Below are 21,603 nucleotides of genomic sequence, written 5' to 3'. Positions count from 1 at the left end.
ATCTTAATCAGCAGTTTTTTTAGTGTATATAAAATGCAAAGGTGTTGAGAAATAGATTTGTAATCATCCTTTTACCCACTTATTCTATTCAGTTTTGGTCATAGGGTAGGATGTTGCTTTAAGGCCTGATTATGGTAGTATCTTTAATAGGTAATTATTAAGCCATCCGTAGCCACTTACTTTATAGAATGTTTTTGGCATTCTCCTGATTTGTTTGGCTCGAATGTGAGAAATCAGCACACACTTTCAATTTGGATAACTGCCAACAAGGTTGTACGCCCTGCGCCCCTGGAGCTATGTCAGGGTCTATTTAAGAGATCTTCAAGATCATTTCACACAAGCTGCAGAACTGCCACGACTTTTCCAGCAACCAGAGAAAAGGCGCCGCTTATAGGTGAGCTCGTTAAGATACAGGTGTTTGATATTCCTCTATTTTCCAAGGATAGGAGCTCAGGAATTTCAAAAAGGCAGCATATGGAACCTAAATATTTAGCATAGTACAATGCAGGAACATTATTTGAAACTGGGGAGAGACAGCCAGAACGTACGATGGACTTCTCCAATGGAGAGTCCTCAGTTCTTGCCACAGTAGAAGTTGACCGTCACACTATCAGCATAATGCAACTTGTAACTGGCTTGTACGTTCGGGGAAGTCATACTTCGCCCATTTTGCATGGATCTGTGTTCATCTTATAGGATTAACACAGCAAATGCTCTACTTACTCTAAAAACAGAAGCTACGCTTTCCATAGTTTTTGACTCATGGGTTTGTATTTTTAAATTTCTTTTCTACTTATTTGGGGGGGATTTCCCATTTTAACATGCAATAAATTATTTAACTTAGACACATGATGGCAGATAATGTAATGTAATGTAATGTAATTTATTTCTTATATACCGCTACATCCGTTAGGTTCTAAGCGGTTTGAAGAAAATATACATTAAGGCCAAATGGCCCATCTAGTCTGCCCAGCCATAGTAACCATTATCTCTTCCTCTCTCTAAGAGATCCCACATGCCTAGCCCAGGATTTCTTGAATTCAGACACAGTCTTTGTCTCCACCACCTCTTCCGGGCAACTGTTCCACGCATCTACCACCCTTTCTGTAAAAAAGTATTTCCTTAGATTACTCCAGAGCCCATCACCTCTTAACTTCATCCTATGCCCTCTCATTCCAGAGCTTCCTTTCGAATGAAAGAGACTTGACTCATGCACATTTACACCATGTATTTAAACGTCTAGCATTTTTCCTCTGTCTGTCCCAGTAGGTTTATAAGGTTATGGGGATGGGCTAACACTATGGATTAGAAAAGTGCTTGCAGGGGTTTGTGGAGGAAGTCTTTGCTTGAGAAGGAAGCCATTATTTCTACAGCTTCAGCCCCTTTAAGATGGCGCCTGAGAACATTGAACACATGTTAGCAGCCCAGAGCTCCCAAGAAGGAAAATAATGCTAGCTGGCAATATATTTTCCATACATAACAGATTTTGGAGTTCAACATAAGCTGTATTATTTACTCTGTAAAGCAATGAGCTAGCCTGCCTGCATTTGCATACTTTGCATCTCATTATTATCTAGCTTGTGGTGACTTATACTAATGTGCATGGAGGTAAAATAATATACAATTTTGTTATTTAATGGGTATAAAGGGGCAAAAATAGTGGGGAATGGGACAATTCATCATGGCCTTTTCATTGCGGGATGTTTCAGTGGAGCTCCAATGAAGCGACCGTGATGAATTATCCCATTGCGGGGAGGCTGGGCTTCAAGGGACCCGACAACGAGCAGCTGAAAGTTTCGGCAGCAGCTTCTCCTCCCAGGGCCCGAGCTTCCCACCAGCCACCGCTATGGAGCCCCTCTCCAGTACCTGAGCGAATGCGATGCAGGAGCTCTGGCAGCAGTCCCTCCGCCCCAGGGCTTCCCACCTGGGGGGCGGTTCTAGGGTGTCCAGATATTACAATCGTAAAATCTGGCAACCCTACCCCCAAGTACCTATTATCACCATTAAATTTACTGAACAATGCGCTATGGTTTTGTAAAAGGTGGGGGAGGGTTAATAAGAGAGATATAATACATACTGAAAGGGAGACAGAATATTTATGAAGCACAAATCAGAACATTCAGATAAAACAGATATGAACTAATGCTTTTCTATAATGCAACTTATCCTATAGCCGATATTATAGGGGGGCAAGATGAATGGTACAGGGTGCTTTGGGATAAACAGATGGGAGGATAAACTCAAGACAAGTATGCTTTATTGAAAAGTGAAGGTTTTCTAGAAGTTGCCCTTGTCCATGGGACCTGACAGTATAAAGTCTGGACTGGCCATGGTGTCTTATTTTTAAATGTCTCTTCTAGGTTCTGTGCAGAAATGAAGAATTACATTCTAATCCTCACCCTCCTCATCTCCTGTGAGTCCAGCTTCTAACTGTAACAATGTCTTGAAACGTAGCCTTGACTAATGTGTTATACTACATTACAAATGTTCTTATGTTCCATGAACCCCTGCAAGCTCTATGTGGATGAGACGTCAAAATACGCTTTAATGGGATAGGAAAAATGAAAGCCAAGATGATGTTGGGTGGTGACCATTTTGATCACATCACTCCAAAGTTAAAACAGCTTCTTTGGCTGGATGGGGGAAGAAGATAGAGTTAGTGAGACAGTGGAGGGGTGAAGGCATGCTGTGGGTAGACACAGTGGATAGAGGGAAACTGAGGACTGCATAATAAGAAAGAATTTAATTTAGACGGAGGCAGAAAATAAAGAAGGAAGACCAGAGAAGAAAAGGAAAGGTTAGAGAGAGAGAAAGAGAGAGATGCCAGAGAACGGGCAAGGAGACAGAGATATCAGATCTGAGCGGAGCGGAGGAAATGAGAAGAGAGAGATGCTAAAAACCACAGAGGGGGAGGGAAAGAGAGATGAAAGGAGAGAGATACCAGACCTTGAAGGAACAGAGGGAAGATGATGGATGCCAGACCAAAGGGGGGGGGGGGGGAACGGTCAAGAGGAGAGATGGCAGTGGGAGACAGCCTCACGAGTACAATTTACCACTCTTGTACAAATCTGTCGCTGCCTGTTTCTGTCAGCCCCTGATTGTCTACAGAGCTTAATCCAGTTGTACAAGACAGCACTTATGTTAAGATCTGAGATGACTAGGAACGTGATACCGGTGGTACCAGATTTATACAGAATACATTATGCAAACATCATATCGTGTGCCCTTTCCTTTGCAGATCACTTTGGATATCAATGGGTTAACAGAGGCTAAACCCTGCACTGTTACTTGTTACACGCTGCTTATGCTGTTCGTTCTGGCTAAGAAAACCGGGGTTCTTCCTTGCACTTGGGCCAACAATCAGTGATTAAATTAAATATTAGAATTTCATTTTCACCACTGTTTGTTCACTATTTTGATTTGCTGATTTCACTGCGCACATACACACTTGGGGTTTTATCCGATGATGGTGTGTGGCTTAATCTATGGAGATCTAGCCTAAGGTTTTCATTAAAGCAATAGATTGGTTCTTTCTTAGTTGCTCTTCCGAGCTCAGAACTAGAGAATGACACAAGGAAAAAAATTTATCACCGTTCTCGCCACGTCCCTGCAAGCTCAGTCCCTGTCCCTTCCCCGTGAGCTCAGTCCCAATCTCCGTCCCACCCCGCAAACTGTCAGATCCCACCCGCACAAGCCTCGAATAGTTATGATTTTATACTGAACTTATTTTATTAAAGTATAAAGAGACAATATTCTGTACAATTGTCATTTTATAAACACAAATAATATAGAGCAAGGTTTAACAAAACCCCTGTCTCCCCTCCCCTTCACAAATATTCCCTCCACTATTGTGAAAACTGAACAAACCAAATTACTACAGAATGCTACATAGAAAATTCAAGCTAACTGACTACTTCCGTCCCACATGGCAGGAATAGTGTTAGGGGAGGGCAACTGCCCCCTGGTCAGAGAGAGAGCCCTAAGCCAGCTGGAAGCTAAAGAAGCACAGCCTGGGCTTTGTGGTCCCCAGTTATGTGTAATACCAGCTCTAGCAGGATACATATGTCAAATCTGAAATATTCTAATCACAAAATATAAAATAATTTTTTTTTTCTACCTTTTGTTGTCTGGTAATTTTATTATTCAAATCACATTGGTCTCAGGCTTTAGTTTGGGTTCCTTCTGTCTGTCATGGAACTGAGGAGGAGATGCTGAGTCTGACACGGGCGCAATTTTTTTTACCACAGGAGCAAGACTTTTCACCGTTCCCACAGGGCGGTCAAAGGTCTTGTCACCATTCCTGCGGTAAACCAGTTGCAAATGTCCCCATTACTGCGGATTTACTGCGGTGACCACGGTTTACCACGGTAAATGGTCCCGTGTCATTCTCTACTCAGAACCTCACACTGAGGATACCCCTTAAACAAATAATTAATTATAAGATACTAAAATATTAAAAAGCCTTTTAGTGCAGGGACTGGAAGGTGGCGAATTTTGCACCGATGACCCAACAGCGGCAATTCTTATGTTAGCCTCTGTTAACCCATTTATTTTCAAAGTGATCTTTTAAGTACCATTGGTTCTTCTATTGGGGATTACGTGAGATTTGATTGCAGAGCCATGGTTGTGGATACCCTCCCAGAGTATTTTCGCTTCATCACCTCTTTACAGAAATTTAGAAAGACTTTTAATGTCCCACCTTTTCATTATTAGGTTAGGAAGAAGTTTTTCATTATTAGGTTAGGAAGAAGTTTTAACTGTCTTGAAGAATCAATGTACTTCTTTGTGGAAAGATTGTGTATGTTTCTTTGAGAGCCCCTTTGGTAAAAGGCAGAAAATAGGAACATAAGAATTACCGTACTGGGACAGACCAAAGGTCCATCAAGCCCATTATCCTGTTTCCAACAGTGGCCAACCCAGGTCCCAAATAGCAAAACAGATTCTATGCTGCTTAACCTTGGAGTAAGCAGCGGATTTCCCCAAGCCATCTCAATAATGGCCTTTGGACTTCTCTTTTAGGAAATTAGCCAACCCTTTTTTAAACCCCGCTATGCTAACTGATTTCACCACATTCTCCGGCAACAAATTCCAGAGCTTAATTACACATTGTGTGAAGAAATATATTCTCTGGTTTGTTGTTAATTCTCTATTTAGTAGCTTCATCGCATGTCCCCTAGTCCTAGTATTTTTGGAAAGAACAAGTGATTCACATCTACAACTTACACTCCACTCATTATTTTATAGACCTCATAGAATTCATGTGAGCGTCAGATCAGTTACTGCCGGTACTAAAAGCCACGCTACGCCTTTGTAAAAGGAGGGGTTAATTCTTTTACCAGTTAAAAAGCAGTGGTCCCAGCGCCCTACTCGTTACCCTTCTCCACTGAGAATATTGACCATTTTAACCCACTCTCTTTCAACCAGTTGTCATTCCATAAAAGGACCTCCTATCCCATGACTCCCTAATTGCCTCAAAAGTCTTTCATGAGGTATTTTGTGAAATGCCTTTTGAAAATCTAAATACACAATATCAACCGGCTCACCTTTATCCACATGTACAATTCAAATTGTACTGCCTACTATTTAAAACCATAAACGGAGACAGCCCTGCCTACCTGAACAACCGCCTAATCCAAACTACCTCAACCAGACATAGGAGAACCCACAAACCATTCACACATCCCCCAATCAGAGACGTCAAACGAAAAAAACTGAACGATGGCCTTCTAGCCAAACAAGCAGCAAAACTAGACCGCCAACTCTCCAATTTACTGATAACGACCCCCCCCCCCCAAGACTACAAATCGTTCAGAAAAGAAATAAAAACCATGCTATTCAAGAAATCCTTGAAGACAAACTAACACCACAAGACTCGTCCCAATTCTTTGAAGCAACTCGCTCTGCTCTTCAATTCCTCTGGAAATGGCCAGATAACTCCTTTTGTAGTGCGCCTTGAACCGCAAGGTAATGGCGGAATAGAAATCACTAACGTAATGTAATGTTTATTCACCCCTTCAAAGAAATGAAGTAGATTGGTGAGGCGAGATTTCTCTTGACTAAATCCATTCCTCCATATTTCAGGTGCAATTGTGGTACATGGCAACCATGAGTTTGGAAAGTTTGCAAACATGGTACAGCAAGTGACTGAGAGATCTCTTCTGGCTTTTTCTAGTTATGGATGTTATTGTGGATTTGGTGGAAGAGGTACACCAAAAGATGCAACAGACTGGTAAATTCTTACTAATTATTACAGTAACTTTACTTTCTCGTCTAGCTATACAACAGTTGTCAAAATAAGGTGTCATGAGAAATAGGGTTTATCCAAACGGCACTCAATTTACACCGACATATCAGACATATTAGATTTTCAGTGGTCTGATATGTCAGTGTAAAGCTTGCTGAGGGATGATAAGCCTTGAAAAAAACTTCTGTAGGTGAAACACGTTGGCTCCTATTTCCCTGAAAAGAAGACCATATTTCAAGGGTACTTAGCTTTTAATTGTGGTCCCAGAATAGAATTATTCCTCAAAAGATAAGTGAGGTTTAATCAATGTTCCAGTGATTTTTCAAATGCAAATACATATATAAGAAAACAAGATTGGATTTTTACAACATTCAAGATTATAAAAGTGCCTATTATATGTCAGAGAGTGATTCTTAAATACCAAGTACGCTATGACTGGATGGTAAACTCTTGTTCCAAGAGAGGGTTAGCTCCCCCTCTTCAGAGTTTCACTTCTCTGAGCACATTCAAAATATAGGATCACTCTCTTGAGACTACTGTTTATTTTAGTCAGTCTTCTCTAATTTCACACAAAATTACTTTACTGACTTCCAATATAGGATATATTTCCCTGGTTTTTGTTAGAAATTAAGTTGCATCCATCTTTGGCATTAGGTTAAACATTCAGTTTTTCCATTTTTCTGCTTTCTTCTCAAAATCTACTTTTCTATGTCTTCCCTTCCCTTCTTATCTCTCTCTCCTTCCCTCCCTATTTCCATGGTCTGACATCTCTCTCCATCCCTCCTTCCCCCCGTGATCCGATTAATTTAGCCGCGGTTTTCATCAACCGCCTCGAGGCCTTTGCTAGACCGGCCCATTTTCAAAAGAGGAAGTTGCATCATTGTAATGGGCCGGCCTAGCAAAGGCCCCGAGGCTGTTGATAAAAACCACGGCTAAATTAAACCTCGTGGCAGCTCTGTGGCCAAGTTAAAAGCAAATTGAGCTGCCACTGCTGTTCCGGGGTGAGGGGGGTGCGGAGAAGACACGGGAGGCAGGAGTCCAGGGAGATACTCGGTGAGAGGCAAGTCAGCTGACCGGCGCTTCTCTTTCTCCTCTGTGAGCCGCGGCACACAATTTGCGATACACTGCTCTAACTACTAGGCCACACTTCCTCACCTGGAAAAATTGTCTCTCATTTTTTGTGGTCTGAGTCTCAGCATTTCTGGGAAGTGCCCCTGTTGCTGTCTATTGCAAAAGCCACAATTCGTCTAGGGTCTCTAGCGTAGCGGGCTGACAATTGTGGGATGGACTTCCTGATAATATCCATCGGATTCCTTTGTTTCTATCTTTTCGTAAGTCTTTGAAGGCGTATTTTTTTCAGGAACTTTGATAATTTGTGAAGGGAGAAAATTGTGGTTGCCATATTCAGAATGTTATCGACAGTTTGGAACGTAGAGTCTTATTCTAATGGATTTCTTTTTTTGATTTGACGGTGTTGATGTGTTAGGTTGTTTGTTTATTAATGCATTTGTGTGTAACCCGCTAGATTTTTGTGATATGTGGGATATAAATGTTTTAATTAATTAACCCCCTCCTTTACAAAGCCGTGCTAGCATTTTTAGCACCGTCCACAGTGGTAAGAACGCCGTCGCTCATAGAATTCCTATGAGCGCTGGAGTTCTTACTGCCACGGCCTAAATAAAAATAAATATACCCATGACATCTTCTGAATAATACCCACCTTGCTTTATAAGTTTTAACCTCAGCACTTTCACAGCTGCCCTCTCATTGCTGGCCAGGGCTGGTTACACCATAACCTGCAGTCACAGCAGTGGCGTACTTAGCATATGTGACACCCGGGGCCCATCATTTTTTGACACCCCCCCCATCTGTACGAAAAACATGAATTTTAGTAACAAGCCACATGTCACACATGAGTACCTAGGAAAAGGCAGCATCTTACTGCAGTGAGCAGTACATCAATACACCCATTGTAAAACTAAACAAGCCAGACTAGTACAGATCAATCCTGCAGTCAATCCTAATAAAAAATCATGTCTTTCGAACACACAGAACACAGAAAACACCTTCGCCTAGTAAGGAATATGTCATCACAAACTAACCCCTCCCTCTTTTACAAAACTGTAGTGTGGATTTTAGCCACGGTGGTAACAGCTCTGACGCTCATAGAATTCTGAGCATCAGAGCTGCTACCACCAAGGCTGGCGCTAAAAAATGCTCCACAGTTTTGTAAAAGGGGGGGGGGGGATAAAATAGAAATACATAGACAAAGGTTAAATTGAACCAGTAAGAAGCTGGACTCTGCATACAGTGCACCACAGAAACAGTGACACATGTCTCCTAAAGCAATAAATAAATAGAAAATTTTTTTCTACCTTTGTCTTCTGTGGTTTCTGCTTTCCTCATCTTCTTGTAACTCTCTTCCTTCCATCCACTGTCTGCCGTCTCTCTTCCCCTATATGGCATCTTCTCTCCTTCTATGCCCCTTCTAGAAACTGTATGCCTCCCCCTTCCATCTCTCCTTTCACCCCCATTGGTCTAGCATCTCTCTCCTCTCCTTCCCTCTCCCACACGTCTCCTCTGCAATCCCTTTCCCTTTTTAATTTATTTTCTGCATCTGTCTAGATTACGTTCTTACTACCCTCTCATCAATGTCCTTTTTTACTGTCTACCTAAAGCTTGCCACCTCTTTCCCTCACCCCTCAAGTGTTTCCCTAACTCAGTCCTTTTCTCCCCATCATGTGCCCTCCTTTTATTTATCCCCTCCTTCCATCATGTACCCTCTTTCTCCAACCCTTCCATCTAGTACCTTCTCTCTCTGTCCACTTCCATCCAGCATCTGCTCCCCTCTTTCTCTCCTCCCATTTCCTTCATGCATTTGCTCCCTTATCTCTCCCATCTGAATTTCCATCCAGCATAGGCTCCCCACTACCATCCAATGTCTGCCCTTTCTCTCGCCATCCACCCCTCTTCAATCAGCATCTGCCCCCTTTCTTTCCCTCCAATATCCTTCCCGCTTATGTCTCTCCCCTTTCTCTGTACATCAATTCTATCAGCACCACCCTTCCATACCACCCTGCCCCCTTTCTTTCCCTCCACCACTCTTCCATTCCAGCAATCTTGCTCCTTTCTCTCCCTTCATTCAGCAAGGTCCCACAATGACTGTAGCTGCCGGCTGCCAGTCCACCCAACTCTGACGTACATGCTCTGGAGTGGACTCAGCAGCCGCATGCTGGAATGTCCCGCAATGATTCGTCTGCTGGCTCTGCTCCGGAAGAAGTAGGTTACATTGGAGAGGGTGGACCCGGCAGACGGAGGGAGTTGTGGCAAAGTCCTGCAATGACTGCGTCTGCTAGGTCCACCCCTTCTGATGTAACTTACTTCTTCTGGAACAGAGTTGGCAGATGAGTCATCACGGGACCTTCCTGCAATTCAGCGCAGCTGCCGACTCTGCTGCAGAAAAAGTAAGTCAGAGGTAACGTGAACATTTATGTTTTTCATCAAAAGGGGACAACTATTAATTGACTGTGTATCCTTTCTTTCTGCACTCAGGCCCAACAATTGTCCCTTTCTATTCCCTCCCTCCTTCCTTCCCATGTCCTTGGTGCCCCAAGTGCCTCCTTCCTGTGTCCATAGTGTCCCCAGTGTCTCCTTCCCATGTCCTTAGTGGTCACAGTGCCTCCTTCCTGTGTCCATAGTGCCCTCAGTGCCTCATTCCTGTGTCCATGGTGCCCCCAGTGCCTCCTTCTTGTGTCCATAGTGCCCTCAGTGCCTCCTTCCTGTGTCCATGGTGCCCCCAGTGCCTCCTTCTTGTGTCCATAGTGCCCTCAGTGCCTCCTTCCTGTGTCCATGGTGCCCCCAATGCCTCCTTCCTGTGTCCATAGTGCCCCCAGTGCCTACTTCCTGTGTCCATAGTGCCCCCAGTGACCCATCCTGTGTCCTTAGTGTCCCCAGTGCCTCCTTCCTGTGTCCATAATGCCCCCAGTGCCTCCTTCCTGTGTCCATAGTGCCCTCAGTGCCTCCTTCCTGTGTCCTTAGTGTCCCCAGTGCCTCCTTCCTGTTTCCATGATGCCCCCAGTGTCTCCTTCCCATGTCCTTAATGCCCCCAGTGCCTCCTTCCTGTGTCCATAGTGCCCCCAGTGCCCCGTCTTGTGTCCTTTGTGCCCCCAGTGCCCCTTCTTGTGTCCTTTGTGCCCCCAGTGCCTCCTTCCCATGTCCATAGTGCCCCCAGTGCCTCCTTTCTGTGTCCATGGTGCCCCCAGTGCCTCCTTCCTGTGTCCATGGTGCCCCCAGTGCCTCCTTTCCGTGTCCTTAGTGCCCCCAGTGCCTCCTTATGTCCCCCCCACTGCCTTCCAGATTTTCCCCACCCCCAAAGCCAGCCTGCCTGTCTGCCTACCTATCTCCCTCTCTTCCTGCTGCGCTAAAGCCAGCTAGCTTGCCTGCCTTCATCCTGCACTACCTACCGTGGGAAAAAAAAAGCGCCTCTCCCCTTACTTTCTCCCGGTCCGCGCCTGAAATCTTACCTCCACCCACCAACAAGAAGTCTTTCTGACGTCAATTCCGACATCGGAGAGGACGTTCCGGGCCTGCCAATCACTGCCTGGCTGGCCCGGAATGTCCTCTCCGACGTCGGAATTGACGTCGGAAAGACTTCTTGGCGGGGGAGGTTGGATTGTAGCGGCACGGCCGGGGGAAAGGAAGGGCTGGAGGACCTGGCCAGCTGTGCACCCCCACCAAGCCGTGCACCCGGGGTGGACCGCCACCCCCCCCCCCCCTTGGTACGCCACTGAGTCACAGGCTCCACCTTGACTTCTTGTGTCTTTCATTCTTTGCAGGTGCTGTTTCAGGCTCAAATGCTGTTACGCTAGAATGGCACAGCTGAAATGCAAAACAGCCAACTATGATTTCACTTGCAACAACAAAAACGTTATATGCAGTAAGTGAACCAGAGGTTTAATTGTCATTTCTTGTGTTCTTCAAGCACAGACAGCCAGAAAGTTCCATTTCATGTCAGGGTTCCAAAGTTGTTTTGGAAATGCTCATTTTATTCAGTTTTGGTTGGCCATTTGGGTTTTGTTTGTTTGTTTGTTTTTTCTTGTCTACACCATCTTTTCTGTACAAGATTAATTCTTGATTTTGTTATTTTAAAAACTGATAAATAAAATTAAAAGAATAGCCTTACTGGGTCAGACCAATGGTCCATCGAGCCTATTTGCCTGTTCTCACAGTGGCCAATCCAGGTCACTAGTACCTGGCCAAAACCCAAAGAGTAGCAACATTCTATGCAGAATCCTAAAGAATTCAAGAGTCCAGAATCCCAAAGAGTAACAAAAGATTCCGGAACCCCAAAGAGTAGCAACATTCCATGCTACCGATCCAGGGCAGGCAGTGGCTTCCCCCGTGTCTTTTTGGCCATACCTCTTCCTATGCACCCTAGCTTCCTTCTAACTCTCGCCACCACCTTTTCAACCTGTTTGGCCACCTTAAGATCATCACATACAATCACACCTAAGTCCCACTCTTCTGTCGTGCACATAAGTTCTTCACCACAAAAGCATGGCCTTGCATTTCTTAGCATTAAATCTTAGTTGCCAAATTTCCGACCATTATTCAAGCTTCGCCAGGTCTTTCTTCATGTTGTTCACACCATCAAAGGTATCTACTCTATTGCAGATTTTGGTATCGCCCGCAAAGACGCAAATCTTACCCACCAGCCCCTCAACAATATCGCTTACAAAAATGTTAAAAAGAACAGGCCCAAGAGCCAAACCTTGAGGCACACCACTGGTAACATCCTTTTCCTTGGGGCGATCTCCATTGACCACTACACTCTCGCCTTCCACTCAACCAGTTCCTGACCCAGTCTGTCACTTTGAGACCCATACTGAGAGTACTCAGTGTATTTATTAGAGACCTGGGTGGAACACTGTCAAAGACTTTGCTAAAATCTAAATACACCACATTTAGCACCCTTCCTGTATCCAATTCTCTGGTCACCCAGTCAAAGAAATGGATCAGATTTATCTGACAAGACCTGCCTCTAGTGAATCCATGTTGCCTCGGGTCCTGTAACTCACTGGATTCCAAAAATATCACTATTCTCAGTTTTAAAAGTGTTTCCATTAATTTGCTTACCACAGAAGTTGGACTTCTTCCTTACTTCCACTTTTGTGGAGAGGGACCACATCTACCCTTCCCCAGTCCTCTGGTACCAGTCCTGACTCTAATGAAGCATTGAAAAGGTCAGCCAGCGGAGCTGCCAGAACTTAAGAACATAAAACTAGCCCCACTGGGTCAGACCAATGGTCCATCAAGCCCAGCAGCCTGTTCTCATGGTGGCTAATCCAGATCACTAGTACCTGACCAAAACCCAGAAGAGTAGCAACATTCCAGAATCTCAGATTGGCAAGATTCTGGAACCCCAAGATTATCAACATTCCATGCGGAATCCCTAAAGAGTAGCAACATTTCATGCTACTGATCCAGGATCAGCAGTGGGACAGCGTTAAGATCCCCTGAAGGCAGAGAGCAGGGAGGTTGTGGTCAAGTCCACATAAAAGCCTACAACTCAAATCAGGCACAGAGGTACTGGGGGAAAAGAAGCCGCCCTGCAGCATAAACCTTCATGGCTGATGTATAAGTTGATCCTCTGCCCTGAAGCAGCGGCATTTTCAGCTGTGAAACACAGTAGAGGCAAAGTAGAGACACAAATTCATATTTGTGTCTCTACTGCCCCCCTCAGGCTTCCCTCTGCCACTTTACATCAGTGATAGGTTCCTAGAAGACAAAGGGATTGAGGGGTATAGATAGGTATAGAGGTAGGTTATAGGGATAGGAGTAGAGGTAAGTATAGGGATAGGAGTAGAGATAGGTTATACAGTTAGTCAGGGACCACTACTCAGGCAAATGGGCCTGATGGGCCGCCGTGGGAGCGGTCCACTGGGCGAGATGGACCTCTGGTCTGCCTCAGTGGAGGCAACTTCTTATGTTCTTAGGAATTAACATCAAGGAGAGTGAGGCAGGGCAGAGGGAAGCCAGTGAAGCCAGTGCAGGCGGCAAGTATGAATCGTTGCTGCTGCAGGGAATGCCTTGGAAGTAGACCAGGAAGGAATGGAGGAGGGTCAGAGAGAGGGAGAGTTGCTGGTCCATGGGTGGGGGACAGAGAGCAGGGGCACGTGGGGTGAGAGAGAAAAGACAGGGAAATATGTTAGATTTGGGGGTAAGGGAATGGTTAAAAAAGACCCTGTACTTATTCCTAGGATAAGCTGCTTTAGGAACTTGGTTCCTGGGTTGGCCACTGTTGGAAACAGGATTCTAGACTTGATGGACTTTTGGTCTATCCCAGTATGGCAGCTCTTATGTTCTTATGTGAGCCAAGTATAGGACAATCGAGCCATTGTGACATCACTGCTAAGGTTGGCTCTTAGGCATTGGTGGAATGAGGCATTATGACATCACAATCTCAGCTCTGGAATGATGCCACTCTTTCGGTTTCTGCCTGGTACTTGGGACCTGAGTTGTTGACCACTGTTGGAAACAGGATACTGGGCTTGATGGACCTTCGATCTGTACCAGTATGGCAGCTCTTATGTTTTTCTGTGAGCCAAGTATAGGACAGTCAAGCCATTGTGGCATCACTGATGAGGTTGGCTCTTAGGCATTGGTGGAATGAGGCATTATGACATCACAATCTCAGCTCTGGAATGTTGCTACTCTTTGGGTTTCTGCCAGGTACTTGGGACCTGGGTTGGCCACTGTTGAAAACAGGATACTGGACTTGATGGGCCTTCAGTCTGTCCCAGTATGGCAATTCTTATGTTCTTATGTGAGCCGAGTATAGGACAGTCAAGCCATTATGACATCACTGATGAGTTTGGTTCTTAGGCATTGGTGAAATGAGGCATTATGATATCACAGTCTCAGCTCTGGAATGTTGCCACTCTTTGGTTTCTAAGCAAAAAAGAAAGGGGGTATAAAGGATAATTTGTAATACTCGTTTTAAAAGATCTTTTGTACACATCAGTGTCTTACTTTATTTATGATTAAATTAACCCACTGTTTTTATGATTAAAATATACCCTGTTTTAACAATAAAACTCATCCTCAAGATTAACGGAGAAGTTGAAGTATCATAAGGGATGCATTGTTCTCAGTAAAGAGACCTCTTAATGCCTTACCAAGTACACTTCCAACATGTACTCGATGCCTCTACTCTGTGTCTATCACTTACTCCCACTCAACTTGTACTTGACGACGTCATTGTAATTATTTTCGCTGATTGTCCAGCTCTTCTTGTTGTAAACCGCCTCGAACTACCATGGCTTTGGCGGTATAAGAATAAAATTATTATTATTATTAGATGCTGTTTTCTCTAAAAGCATACATTTAAAGAACTTAGGGCTCCTTTTACTAAGCCGCGGTAGCGGTTTAACACGTGTAATAGCGCACAGTAAACCGCCGGCCGCACTAGCCACTACCGCCTCCTCTTGAGCAGGCGGTAGTTTTTGGCTAGTGCGGGGGTTAGCGCATGATTAAAAGTCTCACGCGCTAAAGCCGCTAACGGGGCTTCATAAAAGGAGCCCTTAGTTGTTGAATTGATTTTAAGCTTTAATAATACAAAACAAATTAAGGAAACAATATTAAAAATTGATGATAGGGTTGAACCCTCAGTTATGTTTTTAATTAATTAATAAATAATTAAAATTGAGCTAAGGATGGAGGTCTTGAAGTAAATGATTACACCACATGCATTCAGGATGAAGACTTGAAATAACATCTCGGTTATAAGAGGTCTCTTTACTGAGAACAATGCCTCCCTTATGATACTTCAACCTCTCCATTAATCTTGAGGATTAATTCTATTGTTAAAACAGGGTATATTTTAATCATAAAAACAGTGGGTTAATAAAAGCGAAACATTAATCATAAATAAAGTAAGACACTGATGTGTACAAAAGATCTTTTAAAATGAGTATTACAAATTATCCTTTATACCTCCTTTCTTTTTTGCTTATATACATTTCTTTGTGGGTTGGATAACTCAGAAGTTGATCCGTTTGTGTTGTCTGACTCTTTGGGTTTCTGCCAGGTTCTTGGGACCTGGGTTGGCCACTGTTGGAAACAGGATTCTGCGCTTGATGGACCTTCAGTCTGTCCCAGTATGGCAGCTCTTCTGTTCTTATGTGAGCCGAGTATAGGATAATCAAGCCATTGTGACATCACTGCTGAGGTTGGCTCTTAGGCATTAGTGGAATGAGGCATTATGACATCACAATCTCAGCTCTGGAATGTTGCTACTCTTTAGGTTTCTGCCAGGTACTTGGGACCTGGGTTGGCCACTGTTGGAAACAGGATGTTGGGCTTAGTTGACCTTCGGTCTGTCTCAGTATGGCAATTCTTATTTTATAGATCTACGGTGGGGGGGGGGGGGGGGGCGAGAAGTGAGAAAGGTGGGAACATTCCGAGTCACAGGGAGGGGTTTGGAAGGGCCCACCCCACCATGTTAACTCTGGATCCAGCCAAAATAGCGGATCTGACTATGCCACTGCTATGATCACATTAGCTCGCTTGTCTTGAAGCAGAAGCGTTTTGCAAGAATCTGTTTCTTACTGACATTCTGAAAATCTGTTTTTCTGTCTGCATAGGCTCGAAGAATCTGTGTGGAATGCAGACCTGTGAATGTCACAAGACAGCTGCATATTGCTTCAGAGACAGTAAAACAAGTTACAACAATTTAAATATGCTCCCACCCCAGCCTCTAGTCATAGCATTAAACTCACTGCAATGCAGCACGACAAAAAGTCCTTCATGTTAAAAGAAAAATTGCCCCGTCCTCAGATATGAGAGCTAATCACTTGTTTATAACTGCATCTTTTCTGTAGTTTTAGAGACCAAGAAATCTACAAGCAAAATCTACAAGCAAAACCCTGCTTTTCAAAAAATTCATCCAAATACCTTAACCCCTCTTCACCTACCTCCAGATAATTATCCCCCAAATAACCCCCCCAAAACACCTTCCAAGTAAACAGACCCCTAAAATAAATTTGTAATCTTACCCACTCTAACTGTATTCTATTTGTTTATATCACACAGTTCGGCACCGTCAGTTTACTATCCAACCCGTAAGTTCCCCTAGGATGCTATCCAGCTATCTCTCCTCTGTTAAAAAAAAAATAAATAAATAAATTGTATCCTCACTGGAAATGTCCAGTCAAATCTTTTGTAATCCGCCTTGAACTGCAAGGTATAGGCGGAATAGAAATCCGTAATGTAATGTAATGTATACATTGGAATCATCAAATCACGAGGCGGGTGAATCACAGCATCTAATGCTAAACATATTGGGAAATCATCAGATCCATTTAATAAACAAATAATTGCCAAATAGGTACCCACACTGACCATATGACCACTGGAGGGACAAAGGCATGACCCCCCACAAACTTCCCCAGTGGTCACTGACCCCCTCCATCCCCCATAGATGTGAATGAAACAATACGTATGACAGCTTCAGATGTTCTGGCCAGTCCCATTAGAGCAGCAGTCACTCTCTGGAGTAGCCTGATGGTCAGTGTAGTGGACTACAGAGAAGAGAAGACAGGCCCATATCCCGCTCTAACAACTATATTTATGTGAGCCCTCCAAAAGCCACCCAAATCCCACTGTACCTACATATCGATGACACCTGCAGGCATAAGGGCTTTTGGTGTGGTGTACAGTTGGGTCCAGTAAGTTTTGGATGGGTTTCGGAAGGCTCACCATACACTATATGGAGGTTGTGGTGAGATGTGTTATGTACCTGGGCCTTTTTATGTGCAGTTCACTGCAGCGTCCCCTAGGGCGCTCCACTGCTCTGCTGGGATGTCTGTGTGGCTAGTCTACAACAAATGCTGGCTCCTCCTACATCTCAACGGCTTGTTTTGTGTGGCTGAAAATGGTTCAAAAAAATAGATGCACTAAGGGCAAACACATCGAGAAACTGTCATTTTCGGAAAAAAAACCCATGATAAATGTTTTGCTATTTCAAAAATGGCCATTTTCTCTACCTGATTTTTGGATGCACTTCCGAAAACGTCTAAACTCAGATATAGGCGTATCGAAAACGGCTCTCTATAGCACTTACAACAGCTTTGTAAAAGGACTCCACATATTAAGTTTCAAGTTTATTAAAACCTTCTATCCCACCCACTGGACAGACCTGCTGAGTGGCTTACAATCTAAAAAGGGGGGTTTAGTGTAATATAACGAAATTAATTAATTGTAGGGTAAGGATGGAACTGCAATGTGGTGGAAACATACAGGGACAACATATGTTTAGCCAGAAATTGACATTGAGGGGGAGGACTTTGAGCCACTACTGCTGAATATTCAAATTGGGCAACCAGATACTCTTAGGCCAGCTCTGAGGTCCACAAAACGTATCACAATCTTTGAAGGTGCCAAGAAACAGACAATATCAGAACCTTAGCTGACCTGGAACTGACTCCTAGATCATAAACATCTGGTTTAAATCTTTATTAATTTTCAAACATTAAAAGTGCATTGCAAAAGTTTTAAACCTAAACGAATCAGGAAAAGCACTTTAAATATACCAACATTCTGAAAACAATCGTTTTCTCCCCCCCCCCCCCACCATTCATCCATCAAAGTATAACCACATATAGAATTTCAATAAACTAAATCCAAGAAATAATGATGCCTTCCCACCTCCCTCCCTCCCACCCTGGATGTGTAAGGAAATTAAGTAAAAAGAAAAGGTACATGACAACTAATGTGATTCAACTCCACACCCTTCCAAACGCATTACTATATCCCAAAAATTCAACGTTCATTCTTTCAGATTTGTAACTGCAACGTACGTTCGCCCACCAAAAAGTATAATTAAGCCTATCGTAACTCTTCCAATTGCGTGCAATCATCTGCATTGCTATTCCCGTCATAAACATCTGGTATATTGCATACATTTTCTATTCTAACGTTAAATCCCCCAAGCTATACTGTAGAATCTTGACATTCATCTTTCGGGTTTCCACTCGTTGCTTCTTCATTCAGATTCAGATTTAATTGCTGCAGGGATCAAATCTTAGGCTTACCAGTCCTGTAACTTTAGATTTTTATTTTTTAACGGCCTTTCTGCAACTATTCTGTAGGCATTAGAATGGTGTGGAGCCTTTCAATTAGGGGCAGTAATTGCGGCCAGTTTGCCGATTAATATGCCTTTGTGAACGGCTGTATGTAGAGAATGACACGAGGACAAATTCATCCCTGTCCCCACAGGATCTCAATATCCCCGTCCTGTCCCCGTGAGTTTTGTCGCTGTCCCTGCTCCCATTCCTGTAAGCTGTGCCTTAACCGCACAAGCCTCGAACACTTATGATTTTAAAGTGTTTTAGGCTTGTGCAGATGCGGACGGAGCTTAGGCATTGGTGGAATGAGGCATTATGACATCACAATCTCAGTTCTAGAATGTTGCTACTTAGGATTTTAAAGGGTTTGAGGGACGGAGCTTAGGCATTGGTGGAATGAGGCATTATGACATCACAATCTGAGCTCTAGAATGTTGCTACTTAGGATTTTAAAGGGTTTGAGGCTTGTGCAGATGAGGACGGAGCTCAGAGGAATGGGACAGGGACAGGGACAGGCTCACAGGGGCGGGATGGGGATAAAGAAAATGCACAGGGACAGGGAAATTTGTCCCCATGTCATTCTCCAGCTCATTGTAATTCTTGAATTGCTAAATTTGTCTTCATTGTATTTGACAATCACTGTGTTGCCAAACTGCTGTTTGAAAAGAATCAAGATGCATTTTCTGTTGGTGATATATCCAAAAATAAAAGATGCAAAACTCAAATCTGACATCTGCAGTTGGTTGTGTCTATTTTTTATATCCAATTTGTAGTACCTATACTAATTATCAAAGTGAGGCTTGTACACAGTTTCTGGCAACATTGCCTTGCCCATGACATGTTCTGGGATTTTCTCTTGCCATTTTACCTAATACCATCATTGACCTTGGGTCCTGAGCTACGTCAGATAATTTCATATGTTAAATAGCTAGTTAATACTAGAAGGGCTACATCTCTCCAGATGTACCAGTCAACACAGCATGTTGGTGGTTCCTTGGTATTGTCCAGCCAGGCTACAGAAACTTAGAAGGTCGGATGTCTTTGCATATGCAGATCATATACAACTTTTAGACCCCTTAAATTCTCAAAATTCCCATGAAATTCAAGAGATCAAAATCTAGAAAAAATCAGTCATTGGCTAATTGAAAACAAGCTTTCTTTAAATATAACTAAAATGAAAGCGTTTTTGTTCCCATGTAATGATAAAGATTTAATGGCCCCTATTTATATTCAATCAATTCCAATCCAAATGATCTCCACTATCAAATTACTAGGTGTAACTCTGGACAACAAATTAACTTTTCATCAACAAAAACGTACCGTTTTCCATAAATGTTTCTACAAATTGTGAATGATACGTTCAATTTCAGTTCTTTTAGAAACTTTGGCACTCAATATCTTGATTCACCCTCTTGTCATTACGCATCTTAACTACTGCAACTCTCCGTATCAGGGAATTTGCCAAAAGGAGCTTCAACGATTATAAATATTATTTGATATGTTAGGAAAAGGACCTTGTCAGATCCTATGGAAGGCAGTTCCTCTCTGAAACCAGACCCTATTCATTTTTAAACCACCTCTGATTTCTTATCCTTAACAGTGTATCGAGTCACGTTCTTGTCCAGTTTGTCTGTCTTGACTAGTTTGTAAGCTCTTCTGAGCAGGTACTGTCTCTTCTAGGTTTGATGTCTAGTCGCGCTATAGAAATGATTAGTAGGAGTAGTAGTGACATTACTCAGAGTACTTCGAAAGGTTTGTCTATTTCATGCCAGCTCCTCTTATGTAACTCTCAGTGCTGGCAGAGTTCAGGATCTATTCAGAAATACAGCCTGAGGATGTGTCTGAATCAGGATGTGTATTATATAACCCAAGGGACACAAAGAGGAAGAAATTATTTCATAACTACTAACCCCAGGCAAGGAAAAAGGTGCCTGGGTGTTTTACAGCATTAAATTGGTTTGCCTACTGCACAAAAAGGGGTATCTGTAGGTTTCTTCTCAGAATATAACTATATGGAGTGTATATAGCACTGCAATCATTTAACACTAGAAAAGAAGCATTTACAAAACATTGATCTTAAGATTTGCATGCATTTGGTAACAGCACTGTACCTGCATTCACTGAATAGCAGCACTGCATCAGAGGATACGTTTTCACTATCACCAGCCGTGTTTCAGTGAATTACAAACTGCACACCAAAGAAGATAACATGAAACCGAGGCAGTGAGCGCAGGGTGGCGGAACCAAATAATTTATTGCGTCCAGTGGTGGACGGTGCAGATGGCTAGACCCACCACAGCATTATTTCTGCAAAGACAAGCCTGCATCAGGGGTCATTTGCACAAACTGTATGAGAAGCATTCACTTCACACAACATCAGAAAAATCTATCACAGCGTAACACAAGGTCCAATGACTGACACTTAAAATCACCCCTACCGCAGCGTACAAAAGCATAGCGCAAATGCAGTAACTTGTAATCAGGAAAAAGGCAGCACATCAAGACAGATCTCCAAATTCACTACCTCATCTGGCAACTACAACATTGTTGAACAAAACAGGTGTGAGCAGTAAACCCCAGGGTTTCTTAAAATATATTTCTTGAGCTGTGGGTGATAGAGATGGTCTGAAAGGACTTCTTTATGCTGAATGTTTGCATATACCAGGTACGGTTGTCTTGCGCGCAAATTGTCGTTGTGTTCAAGTATCATTTCACGCAACTGTCCGCGCACTTTTGTCTTGTCACCACCAGGTACATACAGATGTGGTCATCTAGCCACAATTCAATAGGGGTGTTCCTTTGCTTTCAGCACCATTCTTTGGACAGCTCCTAGGACTGACAAGGCCCTTCTCTTTGTCTATTTTTAAGAATTTTGACTGGCCAGCCTGCCCAAATCTGATGTGAACAGTCAGCAGTTTAAAAAGCCACAGACCACAGCTTGCTAATGCACTGCTTCCACTGTGGCTAAGGATCTCTGGCAGAATTAATAAGCAATCACAACTCTGAGACAAGATATAAGAAAACAGTCTTATCTATATCAACCATATGAGCAATGAACCTCAAACACCCTTATTTTGCTGTTTTGTTTTTTTACTGGGGTATGACTATCAACATTGGTTCAAATTTACTCACAAAGCTGCTTAATAGTAAGCAAACATCTTTATACTGTTGTGAGACTTTTCAAGAAAATGTACTTATCTTCACCCGACGGAAACTCCAACCGTTTCACTTTCA

At 43.2% G+C, this 21,603-nt stretch overlaps 1 protein-coding gene across 1 annotated transcript; it reads left to right on the top strand.

Annotated features, from left to right (window-relative positions):
• The first annotated feature begins 254 nt into the window (after nucleotides 1–254).
• Nucleotides 255–17,299, top strand: LOC117349390 (basic phospholipase A2 caudoxin-like). Its single transcript, XM_033922814.1, has 5 exons — nucleotides 255–394; nucleotides 2,361–2,413; nucleotides 6,082–6,229; nucleotides 11,080–11,180; nucleotides 15,889–17,299. Exons 2-5 carry the CDS (start codon nucleotides 2,374–2,376, stop codon nucleotides 16,056–16,058), a joined length of 459 nt encoding a protein of 152 aa, XP_033778705.1. The 5' UTR covers nucleotides 255–394; nucleotides 2,361–2,373; the 3' UTR covers nucleotides 16,059–17,299.
• Nucleotides 17,300–21,603: the final 4,304 nt, after the last annotated feature.

This window comes from Geotrypetes seraphini, chromosome 15 (genome assembly GCF_902459505.1).
Source record: "Geotrypetes seraphini chromosome 15, aGeoSer1.1, whole genome shotgun sequence".
NCBI classification, from domain to species: Eukaryota; Metazoa; Chordata; class Amphibia; order Gymnophiona; family Dermophiidae; genus Geotrypetes; species Geotrypetes seraphini.
This window is presented reverse-complemented; position numbering and strand designations above follow the sequence as displayed.

What these genes read in the sequence shown, in the direction of transcription:
- LOC117349390 (XM_033922814.1), top strand. Translation starts at nt 2,374, where the DNA reads ATGAAGAATTACATTCTAATCCTCACCCTCCTCATCTCCT. An exon ending in CCTCACCCTCCTCATCTCCT is followed by an intron (nt 2,414 to 6,081) that starts GTGAGTCCAGCT and finishes TCCATATTTCAG; the next exon opens with GTGCAATTGTGGTACATGGC. An exon ending in CAACAAAAACGTTATATGCA is followed by an intron (nt 11,181 to 15,888) that starts GTAAGTGAACCA and finishes CTGTCTGCATAG; the next exon opens with GCTCGAAGAATCTGTGTGGA.